The sequence below is a fragment of the Chiloscyllium plagiosum genome, unplaced genomic scaffold, assembly GCF_037043375.1.
Source record: "Chiloscyllium plagiosum isolate Xiang-an unplaced genomic scaffold, Cpla_swu_hap1 HiC_scaffold_20, whole genome shotgun sequence".
NCBI classification, from domain to species: Eukaryota; Metazoa; Chordata; class Chondrichthyes; order Orectolobiformes; family Hemiscylliidae; genus Chiloscyllium; species Chiloscyllium plagiosum.
The window spans coordinates 62,242,580-62,265,082 of record NW_028270158.1 but is presented as its reverse complement, the minus strand read 5'-3'; the positions used below and the strand labels follow the sequence as shown (position 1 = coordinate 62,265,082).

The 22,503-nt window shown below is 43.0% G+C and overlaps 1 protein-coding gene across 2 annotated transcripts in view; it reads right to left on the bottom strand.

Annotated features, from left to right (window-relative positions):
* The window catches only part of apoltp (apolipoprotein lipid transfer particle homolog), a 394,813-nt gene that overhangs the window by 47,121 nt on the left and 325,189 nt on the right, over nucleotides 1-22,503 (bottom strand). For both annotated transcript variants that reach the window (XM_043711128.2, XM_087998023.1), the window contains 2 exons: nucleotides 21,501-21,593; nucleotides 11,106-11,310 (listed from right to left, as the gene is read on the bottom strand). In XM_043711128.2, coding sequence (XP_043567063.2) covers nucleotides 11,106-11,310; nucleotides 21,501-21,593 — 298 coding nt within the window. The remainder of the gene's footprint in view (nucleotides 1-11,105; nucleotides 11,311-21,500; nucleotides 21,594-22,503) is intronic.

Genomic DNA, 22,503 nt, shown 5'->3' with positions numbered 1-22,503 from the left:
TTGTGACAAGTGAATGTTCTTCGGTTAGACAGGTTGTCGGAGAGCTGGTTACTCAGATGCAGCAAAAAGGAACGTGGGGGCTGACTTCCCTCTTGTTGTGTCTGGTAACATTTGCTGACCATGGTGTGATCTGTAGAAAAATCAGGTGAGGATGGGAGGAGGTAGGATGTACAAATCATTACCAGGAATGCAGAACTTTGATTATGAGGAATATTGCAAAGACGGAGGTTAATTTAATTAACTTGGATAGGTTATGAGAGGGTAGAGTGGCAGGTAAAGTGGATAGGAAGAACCTGTCTTTCTTAACAGTGGGACCAGTAACCAGGGGCATAGGTTTTAAGTCCTTTATGTTGTAACATGAGGGTCTTCATACAACCTCAGGCCAGAGTTCTGGGTTACTAACAAATAGCATTTATTATTCATGACATTGATATCCAGGAGGTATAGAAGGAAAGAGTCCCTAGTGTGGAAACAGGCCTTTTGGCCCAACAAGTCCACACTGACCCATCCCCCTACATTTACTCTTAACTAACATCGCTGGCCAATTCACCTAACCTGCACATCTTTGGGACTGTGGGAAGAAACCAGAGCACCCGGAAGAAACCATTACAGATATGGGGAGAATGTGCAAACTCCACACAGACAGTTGCCAGAGGCTGGAATCGAACCCAGATCCCTGGCGCTGTGAGGCAGCAGTACTAACCACTGAGCCCCCATACTGCTGGGAGGCAAAACAAAGTTTGTTTGGAACTTTTGAACCTTGCATCTGAACAGTCAAATGTCTGCACAAATCGCTGAGAGAGGTGGGGCGAGCTCTGTGCATCTAAGTACATGTGCAAGGTCTGAACTGGTTTCTTCTTTTATGGTGGCACGGTGGCCCAGTGGTTAGCACTGCTGCCTCACAGCACCAGGAACCCAGGTTTAATTCCAACCTCGGGCGACTGTCAGTGTGCAGTTGGCACATTCTTCCCGTCGGTAAAAGTGAGGACAGCAGATGCTGGGGATTAGAGTGGAGAGTGTGGTACTAGAAAAGCACAACAGGTCAGGCAGCATCCGAGGAACAGGAAAATCGACATTTCGGGCAAAAGCCCTTCATCAGGAATGGAGCTGTGAGCTGAGGGGGTGGAGAGATAAATGGAAGGGGGTAGGGCTGAGTGCAAGGTCAGAACCTCCCTGGTCCTCACCTTCCACACCACCAACCGCAATATACATCACACCATCCTTCGCCATTTCCGCTACCTACAAAACAGACCCCAGCACCAGAGATATATTCCTCTCCCCACCCCTATCCACCTTCCGTAAAGACCATTCCCTCAGTGACTCCCTCTACACCCCCAGTGACCCACCCTCCCCTCCTGGCACCTTCCACTGCAGGAAGTGCAAAACATGAGCCCACACCTCCCCCCTCACCTCCGTCCAAGGCCCCAAAGGAGCCTTCCACATTCATCAGAGTTTTACCTGCACTTCCACAAGTCATTTACTGGATCCGTCCCTCCCGACGCGGTCTCCTCTACATTGGGGAGACAGGACGCCTACTCGGAGAGCGCTTCGGAGAACATCTCCGGGACACCTGCACCAACCAACCCCACGGCCCCGTGGCCAAACACTTCAATTCCCCCTCCCACTCTGCCAAGGGCATGCAGGTCCCTGGGCCTCCTCCATTGCCACACCCTAACCACTCAACGCCTGGAGGAAGAATGCCTCATCTCACTTCCCTTCCCCCCACCTTATCCCAATTCCAACCTTCCAATTAGGCACTGCCCTCATGACCTGTCTTACCTGTCCATCCTCCTTCCCACCCATCCGCTCTACCTGCCTCTCCGACCTATCACCATTACCCCCACCTTCATATACCTTTCACACTGTCAGCTACCTACCCTCAGCCCCAACCCCCTCCCATTTATCTCTCCACTCCTTTGGCTCACAGTCCCAATCCTGATGAAGGGCTTTTGCCCGAATCATCGATTCTCCTGCTCCTTGGATGCTGCCTGACCTGTTGTGCTTTACCAGCACCACACTCTCAACTCACATTCTCCCCGTGTCTGTCCGAGTCTCCTCCAGGTGCTCTGGTTTCTTCCCACAGTCCAAAGATGTGCAGGATAGGGAAATTGGCTATTGGCAGTACAGGATTTCAGGGATAGGGGCTAGGGGGTGGGTTTGGGTGGGATGCTCTTTGGTGGGTTGGTGTAGACCTAATGGGTCGAATGGCCTGCTTCGACGGTACAGGGACTCTATGGGATGTGGGCTTCTTTGGCAAAGGCTATGTTTACTATCCACACGTATTTACCCTTGGATTGAATGGTATTTCAGAGGATAGTGTTATGAAGTTGAAGGCATGTATTATACCTTTAAGAGAAAGGGAATGCTGTACTGAACTGAGAGCTTACAAGCACTTGTATATGTGACTATCTGGCAGTCCTAGATGTACTGGATGATTGAAAACACGCAACCTTTGGCTATGAAATGGATACCTGAGTTTTGGCAGCTGTTTTGACAACAATTCAAACTTAACCAGTTTAAATTATGCCCCAGGATACTAAAACCCAATTGAATTTGAATTTATTGTTTTGTCAACAACGAACCAATTAGGCGTTCCAATCTTGGAGGGGGGTATAAAATGGGGACATTTTGAAAATTGGTCAGAGACCAACTTCTGTTGAGAGAGCAACTGCTGGAGAGCTAATTGCCCATCTAACATCTTGCTCTCAAAGAAATTTTAGAAAACACTCTCTACCAAAGTTACCTTTTCATGTGAAACATACTTGCAGTAAAAAGAAATCCCACCACCCAGGGAGATCATCAGCTGAAAGAATGAAGACACAGAAGACGACAAAGATTGTGTCGTTTTGAAATTAAGTTGCTATAATTTTAATAAGTGTTTTACTGGAAGAACATATTGTGATAGAGTTGGAGGCATATAGTAAGCAGTGAAGAGAAAGGGCAGGGAGCTTAGATTTGTGAATAGTTTTTGTTTAATGTTCACTTTTACAGTTAGAAAATAAACTGATGTTTTTTTTAAATAATGGAATTTGGGAGTTCTTGGTCACTGATATTTTAACAGATTATGAGGCAAGGCAAGCTTTTCTGGGTGTTGGTTTAATTAACAGGACAGGTTCACTTCTGTGTTGTAACAATAGCTAAGAATCAACCATATTGCTGTGAGTCTGAAGTCACATGTAGAAAACACTGGCTAACTCAGTAATACAGATGAATGAGACACACTGGTTCAACTTGTACAATTCAAGATGGAACTCCAGAACAACCAGGATTTTCTTTTCCGAGAATTTCTCTTTTCTTTTTTACTGTTTATTTCCTCCCTCTCTAATAAGGCCACAGGGCATTAAACTCTGTGTTGTACAGGATCCAACACCTTTGCTGAACACTCACAGATTACTGCTGAGGATTTTTGAAACAATGCAGTTTACCCCAGAAACCCATCTACATAATCTCTACATCTCCCATCCCCGACACTTCAAGTACTTTGAGTTTTGAGCGTTAACTCAAACATTAAAAGTATTCCCTTTAAGACTGAATGTATTTTCACCCCCACCATCTCACAATTAAGTCTGCCAATCACAGGTCCAAGTACTGTGGAGATCGCACAGTTCCCCGAGTTGCTCATTGGAAATGGTGTAGGCATGAAACTGGGGGACATATTTTTAAGGTGAGAGGAGAAATATTAAAAAATGCCACGAGGGGCAACTTTTTCTCATGACAGAGTGTGGCTCATGTGTGGAATGAATTGCCAGAGGAAACAGTGAATGCAGATACAGTTATAATGTGTAAAAGACATTTGGATAAGTACATGATTAGGAAAGGTTTGAAGGGATATGGGTCAAATGCAGGCAAGTGGGACTAGTTTAGCCTGGGAACATGGTCAGTGTGAATTAGTTGGACCGAAGGGTCTGTTTCCATGCTCTATGACTCGATGAATGTTGGCCCGGAATTGTATTTCCAGCAGCTGAAATGTAAAAAAAAATTGGATTACTAAGTATCCCAAAGCTCATGGGACTGCAAGGATTGGTTGTCATTGGGCTGCAGCATCAACTGGGTGCTCGTGAACAGGGTACCATTGTTGCTTGACTGGAGACAGATTAGCTTTATATTATCCCTTTTAAAATGACTTCTGGTGAAGAAAAGACCTGACCACCAATGGCTGCTAAATGCTGAGGCTCCATCTTCGATGAAGAGCTGAGAATATTACCATTCAATCACAACAGCAGAACAACGGCAGGTTCCTGTGCTATATTCTCAAATTTGGGAAGAAGAGAAGAATGGGAAAATCATAAAGTACAGATTCATGACATCAAAAGGCTCACATGCAGCCAGTGAGGAAGCAATAAGAATCTCCAGAGATGGCTATTTGGGACTTTTGGATTTGTAGCTAGGACTGTCAAGGCGGCACCTGAAATCACCACAGAAAATTCTGGACAAACTAAGGAGTGCCACTGTCACATTTAGAACACTGTAAGAAGGTTAATGTGACCACCATGTATGATTAAATGTACAGTCACTTCTTCAACAGAACACATGCAGTGTATCATCATTAGCAGTGATGGTCACACAAGCTGGCTTTGACATAGAAATAGGGGAAGCGTTCTGATATGGAAGGGTATCAGGGAGGCCTTAATTCATAGAACTCAGAGTTTCTACAGTGTGGAAACAGGCCATTTGACCCAAGTCCATACTGACCCTCCAAAGAGTATACCACCCAGATCCACTCCCCTACCCTCTTATTCTACATTTCCCCTGACTAATGCACCTAATCTATACATCCTTGAACACTATGGACAGTTTAGCACGGCTAATTAACCTAATCTGCCCATCTCTGAACTGAGAGAGGAAACCCAGGCAGACAGGGGAGGATGTGCAAACTCCACACAGACGGTTGCCTGAGGGTGGAATCAAACATGGGACTCTGGTGCTGTAAGACAGCAGTGCTAACCACTGAGCCACCATGCCACCAGTGGTTCTATCGAGATCTGTAGAGGCAGATACCAAAGGATCATCTTCATGAAATGAGGAAACTGGGCCAATTAGGAGCGTTTCTCAGATTCACCCCGTCAGAATTAGAAATGCAGGTCCATTTCAGATTCAAACAGAGCAGCTCTGGAGTTGATTGATAGCAGGTGACCTTCAATGGAGTTTGTATTTCAGAGCTGAAATTTTTTTGTATAATTAAAGACACAGGTGATTTGGTGATGGAAAAAAAAAATTAAAGGAGCTAGCACAATGGTGATAAAAATACCATTGTGTGTAAAAGAGAACAGAATTCGCTTATACAGGGTGGTACAGTATAGAGTCATAGAATCCCTACAGTGTGGGAGGAGGCCATTCAGCAAATCAAATCCACAGTGACCCTCCAAAAAGGGTTACACCCAGACTCTCACCCTTGGACACTAAAGGAAAATTCCCATGGCTAATCCACCTAACCTGCACATCTTTGTCCTGTGGCAGGAAACTGCAGTCCCCCGAGGAAACCCACCCAGACACTGGGAGAATGTGCAAACTCCACACAGATGGTCACTCGAGGGTGGAACTGAACCAGGGACCCTGGCACTATGAGACAGGATTGCTAACCGCTGAGCTACTGTGCTGACTCTCACCTTACCTTTGAACTATAAGGCCTAGGTTCAAGACCCACTTGCTTTAGCTGGATGGTCTCTACTAAATTCTTTAAACAATATTAAGTTGTTTCAAGTGCGTGGACGTTTAAGGATTTTGAAACTTTAAAAGGTTTGGGTGAGTGATAATGGAAAGATTAGGTTCCCTGCAGTGTGGAAACAGGCCCTTTGACCCAACCAGTCCACACCGACCCTCCAAAGAGTAATTCACTCAGGCCCATTTCCCTCTGACTAATGTACCTAACATTATGAGCAACTTAGAATGGTCAATTCACCAGATCTGCACATCTTTGGACTGTGGGAGAAAACTCCACACAGACAGTCACCCGAGGTTGGAATTGAACCTGGTATCCTGGTGCTGTGAGGCAGCAGTGCTAACCACTGAGCCACTGTAATAGAAAGGAGCTTTCTTTAAATATAGTGAAAGGTTATAGATGAATCACTTTTTATAAAGTTTTTTTTTCACACACATTCAACTGTCAATGTGGTCCAGATAGGGAACAAAATTCAAAATTTGTGGTTAACCCCACACTGCAACCAGCTAGGTTGGGACCCAAACCAATCAGTGCTGTTAAAAGGTACAGCTAAAAATTGGGAAGTCTGGGATTGGCACTGCAAATCCTGGAATATGATCCCAGCTATCTTTCATAGAGGATATCTGTGTCAAACTGACTTGGCGAAAATCTGGTGTAAAGATGCTTAACAACAAAATCTGCTTTAAATTAATTGTTTCTTGATTAAGCCCCGAAAAGGAATTAAATGGAGCTTCCCTCACCTTAAGAAGGGTAACATATAGAGTCATAGAGGTGTACAGCACAGAAACAGACCCTTTTGACCAGCTCATTTGTGCCGGCCAGGTATCCTAAACTAATCTAGCCCCAATTGCCAGCACTTGGCCCATATCCCTCTACACCCTTCCTATTCCTATTCCCATCCAAATGCCTCTTAAATGTTGTCATTGTACCAGGCTCCACTACTTCTTCTGTTAGCTCATTCCAAACATGCCCATAAAGGTCCCTTTTAAATCTTTCCCCCCCCTCACCCTAAATCTATGCCTTCTAGTTCTGGACTCCCCCACCTAGGGAAATGATCTTGTCTATTCACACTATCCATGCCCCTCATGATTTTATAAACCTCTACAAGGTCACCCCTCAGCCTCCAATGCCCAAGGGAAATAAGATGTCACGACATCGTCTACTAGAATTCTTGTAGCAGTGAAAATATCTTACAAAATATTAACATTTGTTTTTATCCGTCTTTCTCTTGGTCTGTTTCTCCATCAGCTCCCTGCCAAATTTTAAGAGAAAGATGAATTGTTCTTCATAATTTTTTGCAGCTATAAACTTAGCCCTCACTGCATTTCAAAGTATTTTGAAAACCTTTGATGGGCTTTTTCATTTTTGTTTTTTTTTTGTTACTGCAACTGTAGCCAAGATACAATCCACAAGGACTGACAGCTCGATGAATAAGAGCAGGCTCAAACAGCGTGTGACTGCTGGCATGGACTGGTTGGGCTGAATGGGCTTTTCTTTCCTAAATTGTACACACCATGTTTTGAAACAAAATTGAACTACAAGCCACCCTAAAGCATCGTATTAAGGTAGGTGACCAAAAGAGACATTCAGGGTGGGTTTATATCATAGACTCATACAGCACGGAAACAGACCCTTCCGTTCAACCAGTCTATGCCAAATGTAATCCCAAACTAAATTAGTCCCGTCTGCCTGCCCTTGGCCCACATCCCTCCAAACATTTCTTACTCATGAACTTATCGAAATGTCTTTTAAACATTGTACCCACATCCACCACTTCCTCTGGAAGTTAATTCCACACATGAACCATCCTCTGTGTAAACATTTGCCCTTCGTGTCTTTTTTAAATCTTTCTCCTCTCACCTTAAAAAATATGCTCCCTAGTTTTGAAATCCCTCACCCCAGGAAAAAGACACCTGCCATTCACCTTATCTGCACACCTCATGATGTTATAAAACTCAATAAGGATGGGTCTATTGGATGTTCTGCTCTCAAGATGGTGGCAGTGGAGTAGGCAGCATTCTGCCTCCTCAGCCCGGGGTTCAGTAATCCGCCTACTTTCCCCACACCCTCCCCCCACCCCCCCCACCACCCACCTTTTTCTTCTACTCTCTTTTTTTTCTCAGATTTTAAAGTGTTTCTTATCCTGATAAGAAAACTTACCTTGGAGAGGCTGAGAGATGAACAGGAAGGGTTCAGAGGGATAAGGACCAAGTGCTGGCAAATGGGACTAGATTAATTTAGGATATCTGGCTGGCATGGACTGGTTGGTCCGAAGGGACTGTTTCTGTGCTGTACACCTCTATGACTCTCTATGTTGCCCTTCTTCAGGTAAGGGAAGCTACATTTAATTCCTTTTCAGGTCTCAATCAAGAAACAATTCATTTAAAGCTGATGAAGTTGAGTGGAACAGGCAGGAGGCCTGGAGCAGTGCTGTGAGCCGGAGTAGAGCTGGAGCAGAGCTGGAGGCCTGTAGCAATGCTGTGAGCCGGAGCAGAGCTGGACAGGCTTGGAGGCCTGTAGCAGTGCTGTGAGCTGAAGCAGAGCTGGACAGGCTGGATCAGTGCTGTGAGCCGAAGTGGAGAGGGTTGCAGGATTGAAGTGGCTGGGAACCAGAGAACATTGGCGACAGTTGTTGCAGTGGGCGGGCAGCAGCTTAGAGGACAGTCAGATCACGTGTGGTAGCCCCTACGTTGTGCTACTGCAATGTAATGCTTATCTGTAATGTGTTTATCTGACTTTAATGTTTATCTTTTTAACTATGTCTTATTCCAATATATACTTTGAATCACTATAAGGCAATGCATCTTCTTTTCTTTGTATCATTTTGCATCTAAGATTTGTACCTAAGATGGCGTCAGGAGAGTTGACATTATAAACATTTCACTGTACTCCTGTATTTGAGTATATGCGACAATAAAGGATATTCTATTCTATTCTTGTCATAACCCCTAAACCTCCTATGCTTGAGTGAAACAAGTCCCAGCCTTCCATCCTCTCCTCATGACTCAAACCATCCATCCCCGGCAACAACCTGGTAAATCTTTTTTGACCCTTCTCCAGCTTAATAATATCCTTCCTATAAGAGGGAGACCAGAACTGTAGACAATGTAGATCATTGTCAGTTCTAGTAGTGGCGTAAATATGAGAAGTATTATTGCTGAGTGTGAGATAAGAATAGTCAAACCAGATGGATTGGAAATAGATAAAATCAGACTAATTTTATAGCATAAACATGATTTCTTGCGGTTTTGTACACTGCAGTTCAGAGAAGGATGAAACATTACGCTATTTGCTGTTATGGTGCTGCGTTCTTCTCCTTCTCCTGTCGCTTTAAGGCCACTCATCTAGTTACTTGGGTAAACAGATTCTCAGGCCATTCAGAGTTTAATTGCTGATTGGTCTTGAACATTGCAATCTGGAACATCCTCTTCGGTTCAAAACTACAGTTGTGGACACGCATGTGAACGACCTTCAATTTGCTCTGCATCTGCAACCAAGGTAAATATCTGGCCATCTGTGTTGACTCAGAGTGGAATACAATACGTGTGACCTCACGACTGCTTCATGACGTTTTGAGTTTGAGCCAGGTGTGCCTGCTATTGGTGAACAATCCGACATTGTGCGGAATGTCATTGAGAGGAGCCAACTGCCCCAAACACTCAGTAGGTTGGTCACACAGTGGATTATCACATTTTATATTGACGCAATGTGCGAGACCACAGTTGTGAAACTGAAGAAAAGCATCAAATAGTCTCAAGATTTCACCCTCTCTAGATCCCTGTAACACATGCTGGAAAATACAAGCCTTTTGTTTCAAATGATGTAATTTTCAAAACTGCAATTTGCAAACTTCCTTTTTTTAAAATTAATTCTGGAGAGACTTCATCTTGCGATCAGGATGTAATTAAATAAACAGCAATGAACAGCATTCCTGATGAAGGGCTTTTGCCCAAAACGTCAATTCTCCTCCTCCTCAGATGCTGCCTGACTTGCTGTGCTTTTCCAGCATCACATTCTCGACAACAATAAATGGACAGGCAGGTCCAAGGCAGGAAGTCTTGCAACAGTTTACAGTGTCCCTGCCTCTGGACCAGCAGCTGCAGGTTCTAGAGCCCGTTCAGGACTTGATGGTCAAGGAAGGTACATTTATAACACAGCCAAACAGGTTGAGGATCAACTTCCAACTTACAGCAATAACAGGCAGTAAGAACAGGAGAGATTCCTGGTCAGCCATGGGTTGGAAAGCAAATTGGAGCCTCGATCATCATTATGCATAGCTCCAGGGGTCTCCACATGCCTGTGAGAATGCACATTGATATGGAAGATTGGATGCCTTTGGGTGGCAGGGAAGGGGGAAGAGGCTGGTTGACTGGCATGGACCAGATTACTGCAACAACGTGGGGTCTGAAACCCATTTTGGTGGGGGCACATTCAGATCTTCTGCCCATCCTGGTGGAGGCTGTGGAATTGGAGGGGGAGGCAGACCTGCCTTCAGACAGAGAACTCGAGCCAAGGTAGTGCTCGGCATTTGTAAAATTTGGCACACTGAAATTAATGGTTGGAAACAGTTCAGCGGTTGTTATAGGTGTCAAACTCTAATTATTAATCAAACTCAATTACATAATCACCTCATGCACACCCTGTCAAGAACCAGTGTGCATTCGACATAATAAAGATTTGAAAAACTTGCTTTATAAATATTCCTGAAGAGGGATAACATGGTGCGATCCAATTAATACAGCTGAAACATAAAGGAGTAAGCAATTTCAAAGAGGGTGTAATACCCAAGCTGAGAGTAAGTTGATTTTAAATGACTAAAATGTACTAAACCAAATATTCAGAACTATGCGCTAGTAATGTGGTTATACGGCTATGAGCTTCATAGCAAATTAGGACAGAAACTAATATCCAAGAGCTTTCAGAAGGTAACTATTAATTGGTCTCGAAATCAAAAGAACCCATTTAATTCTGGAAATCTCCTCCAAGGCTCCAGTGGGGATTAATTCGTCCAGGCAGTGGGACCTGATTAGTTAATGGATGGGTACTGAGAACGGGAAATGCTGGAAATCATAGCAGCAAAAAGTCCCGAAGAAAGATTACACCCAAAATGTCGACTTCTCCAACTCCTGATGCTGTTTGGCTCGCTGTGTTCTTCGAGCCTCCTGTCTGTCTATTTTGGAAATCACAGCGGGTCAGGCAGCATCCATGGAGAGAGAGCAAGCTAACGTTTCAAGTCTACATGACACTTCATCAGAGCTGAAGTGAAGGACCTGTTTCTAGCAGTTTCTGGCACAGAAGATTGCAAAGAAACTCAAGATATGGTGAAATATGGTACCTTTTGCACCAGCTGTGCCAATTTCAGGTGAACCGCCCTGAAAATGTAAAAGCATGAAAGCTCCAGCAGGATGTATCTAACATCTTTTCAATCATGTTCTTCATCACTTACTTTGAAGTTCTCCTTGTAACTGTTGCAACATTTCGTCCAGCTTTGCTAGGTACAATGGGACAGCATGTAGCATCATCTGCCTGGCTCTGCTCAGCTTCCAGAACTGACGAAATGGTCTACCGCCATTCCTGATCACATCGGCTGTCTTCTGGGAAACCTTTAGTAACCAACCGCATGTTTCATACAGGAAGTCAACACCTTCAACCTAGAGAGGAATGAAACGATCACTCAGAGTGTATAGGTGCAGATAGAGGATTGTGTTTGCCCCTGTCTTCAGGCAAATAGCACCAAAACCCAACTGTCTCAGATGGATAGGGGGACCTCTATGTAACTGATTATTGAAAGCAGAGACTTGGCAGAAAACAGATCTACACACAAATAAAGAGACCTTGAGTGATTAATGAAAGTATTACAAGTCCAATGGAAAAAAATGTAAAACGGGGGCACGTCAATGTATGCAAGCTCTTATGCCCCAAAATTCATTTTTGCTCAGATTACCAAATCTTTTTGAACACAGCTTTGAACCAATTCTTTACAGTTTGCAAACTGAATAGACTTCCCCCCCCATCTCAGAGACATACTATTGTGGCTTTGACAGAACTTTCCCATCACACTGGATTCTATGCTTTGTTATACAGTGCCATTATTTCTTTAGGAATGATGATCATTGGTTATAATAACCTCCCAGACAGTGCAATGCTGGTCACTAACATCTCTCAGAACTGAAACCCCATAGGTCCAATCAAAATAAACAGAAAAAAAAATATTTAGTTCATAGCAAAAGTTACAGGCTGGTGGTTGGAGTTCATCTGTGCTCAATTTAAGGTTGTCACTAAATATCGCTTCTGGGTCTTAAGACCACTCACTGGTTGCATATAATTGACTGATGTTAATAAATGCTTGGCATAACTTAAAAGTGGCAATGTCTATATCTTTTAGATGTGACTATTTTTGGGTATGTATTAATATAGGATTTCTATTCAAATATGCGAGCCGAGCCCCACAGAATACTTGTGGTCTGATTAGAATCTTTACTGCAACCACAATTCTTTATAATTTGGATTTCTTTTTCCTTCAACTTTAACGAAGGTTTCACTTTACCAGAACAAATTTTGCCCATAATATCCCACTCTAGAAACAGCTACATAAAACTATCTTTTAGGGATATGCAGTAGGTAATCAGGGATAGCATAGGGAATTTGTGTGTGGAGTCTGAGGAGGTGGGGGAAGCCCTAAATGAGTTTTTTGCTTCTGTCTTTACGAACGAAACGAACTTTGTAGTGAATGAAACCTTTGAAGAGCAGGTGTGCATGCTGGAATGCATAGAGATAGAGGAAGCTGATGTGCTCAAAGTTTTGTCAAACATTAAGATTGACAAGTCGCCAGGCCTGGACCAGATTTGTCCTCGGCTGCTTTGGGAAACGAGAAATCCAATTGCTTCGCCACTTGCAAAGATCTTTGCATCCTCGCTCTTCACTGGAGTCGTACCTGAGGACTGGAGAGAGACAAATGTAATTCCTCTCTTCAAGAAAGGAAATAGGGAAATCCTTGGCAATTACAGACCAGTCAGTTTCACATCTGCGTCTGCAAGGTGTTAGAAAGGATTCTGAGGGATAAGATTTATGACCATCTGGAAAGCATAGCTTGATTAAATGCAGTCAACACGGCTTTGTGAGGGGCAGGTCATGCCTCACAAACCTTATTGAGTTCTTTGAGGATGTGACTAGAAAGGTTTATGAGGGTCGAGCTGTGGATGTGGTGTATATGGACTTCAGCAAGGCATTTGATAAAGTTCCCCATGGTAGGCTCATTCAGAAGGTCAGGAGGAATGGGATACAGGGGAAGTTAGCTGTCTGGATACAAAATTGGCTGGCCAACAGAAGACAGCGAGTGGTAGTAGAAGGAAAATATTCTGCCTGGAAGTCTGTGGTGAGTGGTGTTCCACAGGGCTCTGTCCTTGGGCCTCTACTGTTTGTAATTTTTATTAATGGTTTGGATGAGGGGATTGAAGGATGGGTCAGCAAGTTTTCAGATGACACAAAGGTTAGAGGTGTCGTTGACAGTATAGAGGGCTGTTGTAGGCTGCAGCGGGACATTGACAGGAAGCAGAGATGGGCTGAGAGGTGGCAGATGGAGTTCAACCTGGATAAATGCGAGGTGATGCATTTTGGAAGGTCGAATTTGAAATCTGAGTACAGGATTAAGGATAGGATTCTTGGCAGTGTGGAGGAACAGAGGGATCTTGGTGTGCAGGTACATAGATCCCTTAAAATGGCCACCCAAGTGGACAGGGTTGTTAAGAAAGCATATGGTGTTTTGGCTTTCATTAACGGGGCACTATGTTTAAGAGTCGTGAGATCTTGTTGCAGCTCTATAAAACTTTGGTTAGACCGCACTTGAAATACTGCATCCAGTTCTGGTCGCCCTATTATAGGAAAGATGTGGATGCTTTTGGGAGGGTTCAGAGGAGGTTTACCAGGATGCTGCCTGGACTGGAGGGCTTATCTTAGGAAGAGAGGTTGACTGAGCTCGGACTTTTTTCATTGGAGAAAAGGAGGAGGAGAGGGGACCTAATTGAGGTATATAAGTAAATAAGAGGCATAGATAGAGTCGATAGCCAGATACTATTTCCCAGGGCAGAAATGACTAACACTAGGGGTCATAGTTTTAAGCTGGTTGGAGGAAAATATAGAGGGGATGTCAGAGGCGGGTTCTTTACACAGAGAGTTGTGAGAGCATGGAATGCGTTGCCAGCAGCAGTTGGGGAAGCGAGGTCATTGGGGACATTTAAGACATGCATATGGTCACAGAAATTTGAGGGTGCATACATGACGATCAGTGGTCGGCACAACATTGTGGGCTGAAGGGCCTGTTCTGTGCTGTATTATTCTATGTAATTGACCAGAGAAAGAGAGAGAGAGTCAAAGTTATACAGCGTAAAAACTGGCCCTTCAGCCCAACCCGTCCATGCTGAACAGGTTTCCTAAAATAAAGCACCTGCGTTTGGCCCATGTCCTGCACACCTTCCCTATCCATGTACCCAACTAAATGTCTTTTAAATGCTGTAATCGTACATGCAACTACTTCTTCCTCTGGCAGCTTGTTCTATACACGCGCCAGCAGTTGTGTGAAAAAGTTAGTCCTCAGGTCTCTTTTAAGTTTTTCCCTCTCACTTTAAATCCCTCTAGTTTTGAACTCCTCTGCACTGGGGTAAAGATCTTAGCTATTCACCTTATTTACACTCCTCATGACTTTATGAACCTTTATAAGGTCTGCCCTCAGTCTCCCACGCTCCAGGCAAACACATCCCCAGCTCTCTGTTTATAACTCAAATGCTCCAGTCTCAGTAAAAATCTTGTGTGTGGGAGAGAGAGAGAGTGAGAGAGAGAGCGAGCAAGCGAAAGAACTGAACCTGCACTGCTGGCACCATTCTGAATAATACATGAAACATCTAACCATCTGATTTGAATGGTACCCCCGCGGACATAGGAATTGGGGTAACACTTCTATCAAGTGTCTGACTCATGCATTGTCAGAGAATTTGGATACATAATTGGGAATTGTTTCATCCTGACGTGAAAAGCCAGGTTTACATTTGTGGGTCAATATTATCTGGGGAGTAAATGGACGGTTTCCTTTAAATTTGTCTGTCATAATATCAGCCGCTAGTGACACAAGGAAACACCATCCTAACTATCAAAACTGCAATGTGACCTGCTCTGTGTCTCAGGTTCAGATTTTGTAGCACCGTTATGACCATAATGAATCAATGATCACAGTCAGGTGGTCATTGGAGTTGGCAGACTGTTTCCATTCTCTTAAGACCATGACCATAAGACATAGGAGCAGAAGCAGGCTATTTAGCCCATCGAGCCTGCCCCACCACTCAATTAGATCACAGCTGATCTGATCATCTTGATTAGATTAGATTACCTACAGTGTGGAAACAGGCCCTTCAGCCCAACAAGTCCACACCAACCCGCCGAAGCGCAACCCACCCAGTCCCACCTAACATACGGGCAATTTAGCATGGCCAATTCACCTAACCTGCACATTTTTTTCTGGACTGTGAGAGGAAACCGGAGCACCCGGAGGAAACCCACGCAGACAGGGGGGGAATGTGCAAACTCCACACAGTTAGTCGCCTGAGGTGGGAATTGAACCTGGGTGTCTGGTGCTGTGAGGCAGCAGTGCTAATTGTTGTGCCACCCAATTTCTTGACTTTACCTCACAACCCTCAATTCCCTTACTGATTAAAAATCTGTCCATCCTCTCTTTCCGTGCAAGGAAAAATATCTTAGTCAATTGGGTAGTTGAGGGCCCTCCAGGACTTTCGAACTGGCACAAGTTAATCATAGAACATATCCCCCTTGACTTCCTCACAAATATGGTGCACCAAAAAACTGAATTATTCTATAAAATATGGCAGCCCTTTCTGAACTATATAGACACAGATATTTCAGCCATATTGTTAACGGCTTTTGTCTAATTGTGGTAGTGGTTCTGGCTGGTCCTGGGGCCCCCGGGGGGGGGGGGGGGAGAATCCCATATAAATACGGGTTTTATCATGACTTGATATTAATCCATTTTGAGTATATACTTAATTATTTAATTATGATGTTATTTCTTACCAGTAATGTAAGATATTTTATGCTTTGGTTGTTTGTAGGATAGATTAGTAGTTAGCGGAGTGTTTTTTTCTTCTCTCTTTTTCTCTTTTGTTGTGTTTTGGTTATTCTTTATTTCTTTTATATATAAATATCTAATTGTGTACTAGTGTTTATACTTGTTTGTATTACTTTGTAATTTTGTAAAAGATTTTTAAAAATTTATTTTTTTTCCTTCAATAAAAATATCTGTCTATCTCAGCCTAGAATACACTTAATGACTCAACCCTGACAATGGTTTGCATTAAGGAATTCCACAGGTTCACTATCTGCTCAGAGAAAAATCTTCCTGGCAGGGTGGCTCAGTGGCTAGCACTGCTGCTTCACAGCGCCAGGGACCAGGGTTCAATTCCAGCCTCAGGCAACAGTCTGTGTGGAGTTTGCACGTACTCCCCTTGTCTGCGTGGGTTTCCTCCCACAGTCCAAAGATGTGCAGGTTAGGTGAATTGGCCATGCTAAATTGCCCGCAGTGTTCAGGGATGTGTAGGTTAGGTGCATTAGTCAGGGGGAAATATAGAATAATAGGGCAGAGGAATGGGCCTGGGTGGGTTAATCTTTAGAGGGTTGGTGTGGTCTTGTTGGGCCAAAGGGCCTGTTTCCACACTGCAGGGATTCTATGATCTCTGTCTTAAATGCGCGACTCCTCATTCTGAGATTCTGCCCTCTGGTCCTAGATTCACCCACAAGTGGAAACAACCTTTCATCATGTATCCTTTCAAGCCTCCTAAGAATCTGAGAGATATTTTCTAACTAACTTGCTTAGAAGATGCTATGGAAAACCTTTGGAGCAGGAGGGACTTAAACCCAGGCCTCCTGGCATAGATATAAGGACATTACACAGGGCCACAAGAACCATTCTAAGAACCTAGTATGTTTCAATAAGGTTGCTTCAAATTAGTCTAAACTTCCACGAGTTCATGCCCAATCTACTAATCTGTACTCATAAGAAAATCTCTTCATACCTGGTATCAGCCTTGTGAATCTCCTCTGGACTGTCTCTAATGCCAGCATACCTTTCCTTAATTAAGGGGATCAAAAATGTTCAGAGTGTTCTAACTCATGCCTTCTACATTTTAAGCATGACTTTCCTATTGTTATACTCCATTGCCATTGAATTAAAGGCCAACATTTCATTTCCTGTCAGCATAGCTCCCAAACTTGGCAGCTAGTTTTTTTTATGGTTTATGCATGCGGACCACCAAATCTCTCTCTGTGCTGTAGCTTTCCGCAGTTTCTCCATTGAAATAATATTCAGCTCCTCTATTCCTCCTGCCAAAATGAATAACCCCACAATTCCCCAAATTAAATTCCATTTGCTACATTTTTGCCTACTCTCTTAACCTTGCGATATCTTTCTGGGAGATTCTTTGTGTCACCCTCACCTCTTGTTTTTCACCTGTTTCTGTGTCATCTACAAACAGGCCGAGAGAACATTCACTTTTATCATCCAACAGTGGTCCCAGCACTGTTCCTTATGGTATGCCACTAGTTACAGGTTGCCATTCTGAAAATGCAAGCCCCTCCACCCATCCATCCTATCTGTTTGCCTCTCCTATTAGTTAGCTAATCTTCTATCCATGCTCATAAACAACTTCCAACATCATGGACTTATTCAGTAGCCTTATTAGCAGAATCCAAATATATTACCAAAAGAGAAAATGCTGGAAAATCTCAGCAGGTCCGGCAGCATCTGTAAGGAGAGAAAAGAGCTGATGTTTCGAGTCTGACCCTTTTATCCAAATATATTACATCTATTAGCTCACCTTAATCAATCCTGCTTGCTACCTCACAGAACCACAGAAATGTCATGGCACCAGCGGAGGGCACTTGGACAATCATTTTGAAATGATCATCATTACTTGGTGCGAATCTCCTAATCTCCCTCCATTTCCTCGCAGATTGCTCCTATCCAAATAATTGTCTGATGCTATCCTGAATGCTTCAATTGGTCCTGTCTCTACCACATTTCCAAGCATTACATTGCATACTTGAAATATTTTTTCCTCACATTACATTTCCTCCTTTTGCAATTTAATTTAAATTGATCCCTCTCTTAACAAAAGGGACAGCACCTCCCTATCTACTTGATCCAGCAGATCATGATTTTGAAAAACTCTATTAGATCGCCTCTCAGCTACCTTCTCTCCAGGCAGAACAGTCTCAACTTCTTCAATTTATCCTGATAACTCAAGTTTCTCACCCCTGGAACCATTTTTATAACTCACTTCTGCACTCTGTCCAATGTGTTCACATTTTTCCTCTATTGTGGTAGCCAGAACTGTACATTCTACTACAGCTGACATGTGTCTTGTTCAAGTTCAACATGACCACCATGTTCTTGTACTCTATGTCCCTATTAATAAAGCCTAGGATGTTGTATTTACTGCTTGCTCCAACTGTCCTGCCACCTTCAACAATCTGTGCACATGCACACTCAGGTCCTCTGCTCCTGCACCCCTTTTAGAATTGTATCTCCTATTTTGTATTACCTTTCAGTGTTCTACGGGTCAAAGTGCATCACCTGACACATCGCTGCACTGAATCACATCTGCCATCTATCTGCCCACTCCACCAAATCATTTGTGTCTAATCCTCACTGTCTAATTTTTCCAAGTTTCAAAGGGGTTGACAGTGCAAAAAAAGGTCCTTTGGCCCATCAAGTCTACACTGGTCAAAACTAACCAGACTATTCTGATCACGTCACCTGCAAACTCTGAAATTGTCCCCACAGACCAAGATCCAGGATATTAATTTACATCAGGATAAGTAAGGACCCCAATACTGACCTCTGAGGAAATCCACTGCTAACCTTCATCCAGCTTGAAGAATATCCATTCACCATTATTCCCTGCTTCCTATCACTCAGCCAATTTTGTATCCACATTCTCCTGTCCCATTTATTCCATAGTCTATAACTTTCTTCACAGGTCTGTTTTATGGTACTGCGTCAAGTGCCTTCTGCACACCACATCGACAGTGTTACCCTTATCTAGCCTTTCAGTTACTTCCTCAAAAACGTTAGTCAAGCATGATCTCCCCTTCTAATCTTCTTAGTCAATCTACTTCTTTCCATGTCACCTCCACAAAGAGCTCCTACAAATCTAGCAGACAATGATTTCCCCTTCATTGCATCGTTCTGACTCAGCCTGTGTTTCTAAATGCTCTGCAACTATGTCCTTTATAATAAACACTTACATTTTCCCAATGATATGAAGCTAATTGGCTTATAGTTACCTGTTTCACAAGGCAAGATGATAATGGAAGGGAGAATGAGGTGGATGAGTGATGGGGATATGATGATGGTATGTGACAAGGCATGGAGGGAACATAGGGGACACGAAAGGGCATAGAGGGACATGAGGTTATGAGGTGCCACAGAAAGGTTGAAGAGAATATGAGGTGGTATTGGCCTGTCCTTTTCAAATTAGTTGGCAATAGTCTCCTGACTCTTGAGCATGTTTTCCCTGAGGTTCCTGAATTGATTTTGACCTAGCGGTCTTTCCACAGCCTTCAGGAAACCACCCATCTACATGAAAATATTATGAGACGTGACATTTGAATTTCCAGTTGAGATTTGAACTCGACATCATCCTAAGGGAACCATCACATTTTCTCAACGAAAATATCAAGTGTCAGGAAGCATTAGGGAAATTCAAAATGTCTGCCTCACATTTATCTCCTTTTGGCCTCCCAACTGAAGAGATGAAAATTCACCCCCAATATTAGAGAATTATCGAACTCTATAATTAAGGATAGAATGTCTAAACACCTTGAACATTTTCAGATGATCAGAGATAGCCAACATTGATTTGTGAAGATTAGGTCATGCCTGATGAACCTGACTGAATTTCTTTACAAGGTGAGATTAGATTACTTACAGTGCGGAAACAGGCCCTTCAGCCCAACAAGTCCACACCGACCCTCCAAAGAGCAACCCACCCAGACCCATTCCCCTACATTTACTCCTTCATCTAACACTACGGGCAATTTTGCATGGCCAATTCACCTAACCTGCTCATTTTGAGTAAAGTAGTGAAGATGGGAATATTTATGGATGTAACTTATATGGGCTTCCAGAAGACATTCAATAAAGTCCACCACCAGAAACTGGATAAGGTTAATGGTAGCTGTTTTTTCCCCGAGGATGGGGGAGTTCAAGTCGAGGGGGCACATTTTTAAAGTGAGAAAAGAGAAATTTAAAAAAGGCATGAGGGGAAAACCTTTTCCACAGAGGGTGGTTTGTGTGTGGAATGAACTTTCTGAGGAAGTGGTGGATGTGGGCACAATTACATTGTTTAAAAGACATTTGGATAAGTACATGAATAGGAAAGGTTTGGAGGGATTGGGCCAGGAGTGGACAGGTGGGACTAGGTTATTTTGGGATTATGTTGGGCATGGACTGGTTGGACTGAAGGGTCCATTTCTGTGCTGCATGTCTCTATGACTCTGTAAAAGGTGAGGAGGGGAAATGCTTGCTTGAAAACTGGCTAGGCAGCAGGGGATAGAGAATTGGGACAATGGGCACAGACACTAATTGGCAGAACGCAACTAGTGATGACTCTCTCTGTTGCAGTTTTTCAATGCAATATGACTTCAATGATGGAATTGAGAGCACTATTCCAAGTTGTTATTGATTCAAAAATCGGCAGCAGTTAGATGGAAGTATGGGATTACAAAGATAAATTGACAGAATTAGAGGAAGGGCAAAAAAGTCTAACCAGGTACTTTGTAATAGACGAGAAGTTAGAAACAGGGAATTCCAGATCCATCGATCAATAAAATATCATGGATAGGTACAGAAAATACTCAACAAGATTCGCTGAATGTTGGCTTTATCAATTAGTCAAAGGGATTGAAGTAATACCCAAGTTTGAGGAAACCCTGGTTGGATCATATCTGGAAAACTGTGAGCAGCTCTGGATATCACACCATAGGAAAGATACACTGGCCTTGGCGGGAGGTTGATCAGAGTGATGAGCTAGAGTCCAAGAGTCAAATGATGAGGCAGATTACACAAGTTGTATCCCCTGGTATGTAAAAATGTTAAGAATGACTTATTTGAAGTTTTCAAGATACTGAGAGGAATTGTTACACGAGATTACTGGTAACTATTTATGCTAGTTGGGGAGTCTAGGACCAGGTCTCATAACTTAAGGTGTAAAGTCAGATCGTTCCACAATGAACTTAGGAAACACTTGTACATATAAAGGGTGGTAGAAGATTGGAAATCTCTTCCATAAATGGCAACAGTAAGCTTTAAATCTGAGACTGATAGATAATAGATTAGATTATAATACTACCTGTACTACATGATGTATAATCCAAAGATGTGCAGTTTAGGTGGATTGGCCAGACTAAATTGCCCTGTAGTGCCCCAGAGATGTGCAAGTTAGGTGGGTTAACCATGGGAAATGCAGGGCTACAAGGATAGGGTGGGATGCTCTTCAGAGGATCAGTATGGATTCAATGGGCCGATTGGCCTGCTTCCACATTGTAGGGATGCTATGATTCTACATACTATATTGATTATTATCCAAAACTCTGAAAGGATAGGAGACAATGTGGATTGTTGATGAAGTGACGTCACAGATGATTTATGACTTCCTTGAACATTAGTTGGAACAGGCTCAAGCAGCTTTTTCTCTGTCTTTACGTGTTTACATTATAATCTTTCACAAGACTAATGAAAGAAAACTGCAGATTCTAGAACTCTGTGTGCGGCACTCACATTCTTCCTGAATTTCCAAATACGCAGGTCAAAATCTTTGAGCTTTTTCAGCAAGTGGTTCTTAAACTGCAAAACTATTTCTGAAAGCTTGGCCTAGAATAAAAAGAAACAAGATATTAGGATGGAATTCAATCTAAGATGGACTGAATAGAGGAACCTGAATACAGCTACATAATAAGGGAGCAGTGCTCCGACAGCTAGTGCTTCCAAATAAACCGGTTGGACTATAACTTTATGTTGGGAGATTTTTAACTCAGTATTGGAAGACACTTTTTGCCTACCGACTATGTTCCATTCACTGGAAAATTAACTCTCTGTACTATATTTAGTGATGAAATGTCAGAAACAATTATTGTAAAAAGTGCACAGAGCTACTGTTAGTTCCTCCATTCAATGTGCTAATCTTGGTTCACTGGAATAATTCAGATGCATGCAATTATTAGTAACTATTCTGATTTTCTGTTTTTATGTAAGTCCATAAAGTAACCCTCCTAGCCTTTCTAGCTTTCAAGAATCACCAGTGCAGCTCAAATAATAACAGATATTAAAATGCTGTTGACAAGCAGGTTGCAAGACATCTTGGTGAATTGGTTGGCCCAATGTCAGTTTGAGGTGACACATTTTGATTAGTGTCTCACATGAGGAAAGACTGGGTGATGGAGAAGAGTAGATGGATTTGTGAGCTCTGTTTCATAAGTGGCTGTTTGAGTGGCAAGAGTTGTATGATACAAAAGTTAAAATGTAATGGAGAATGTGAGTGCAGGTTAGGTGGACTGCATTTGTGAAATTGCCCATAGGGTCTAGGGATGTGCAGTTTAGATGGATTAGACATGGGAAATGCAGGATTAAAGAGATAGAGTGGGGAGTGGATCTGATGGGATGCTTTTCAGAGGATCGGTATGGACTTGATGGGCTGAATGGCCAGTTTCCACACTGTTGGGATGCTGTGATTCTATGAGTAATGGAGTTGTAGAGGTTACAGTACCTATCACTAGGATGTATC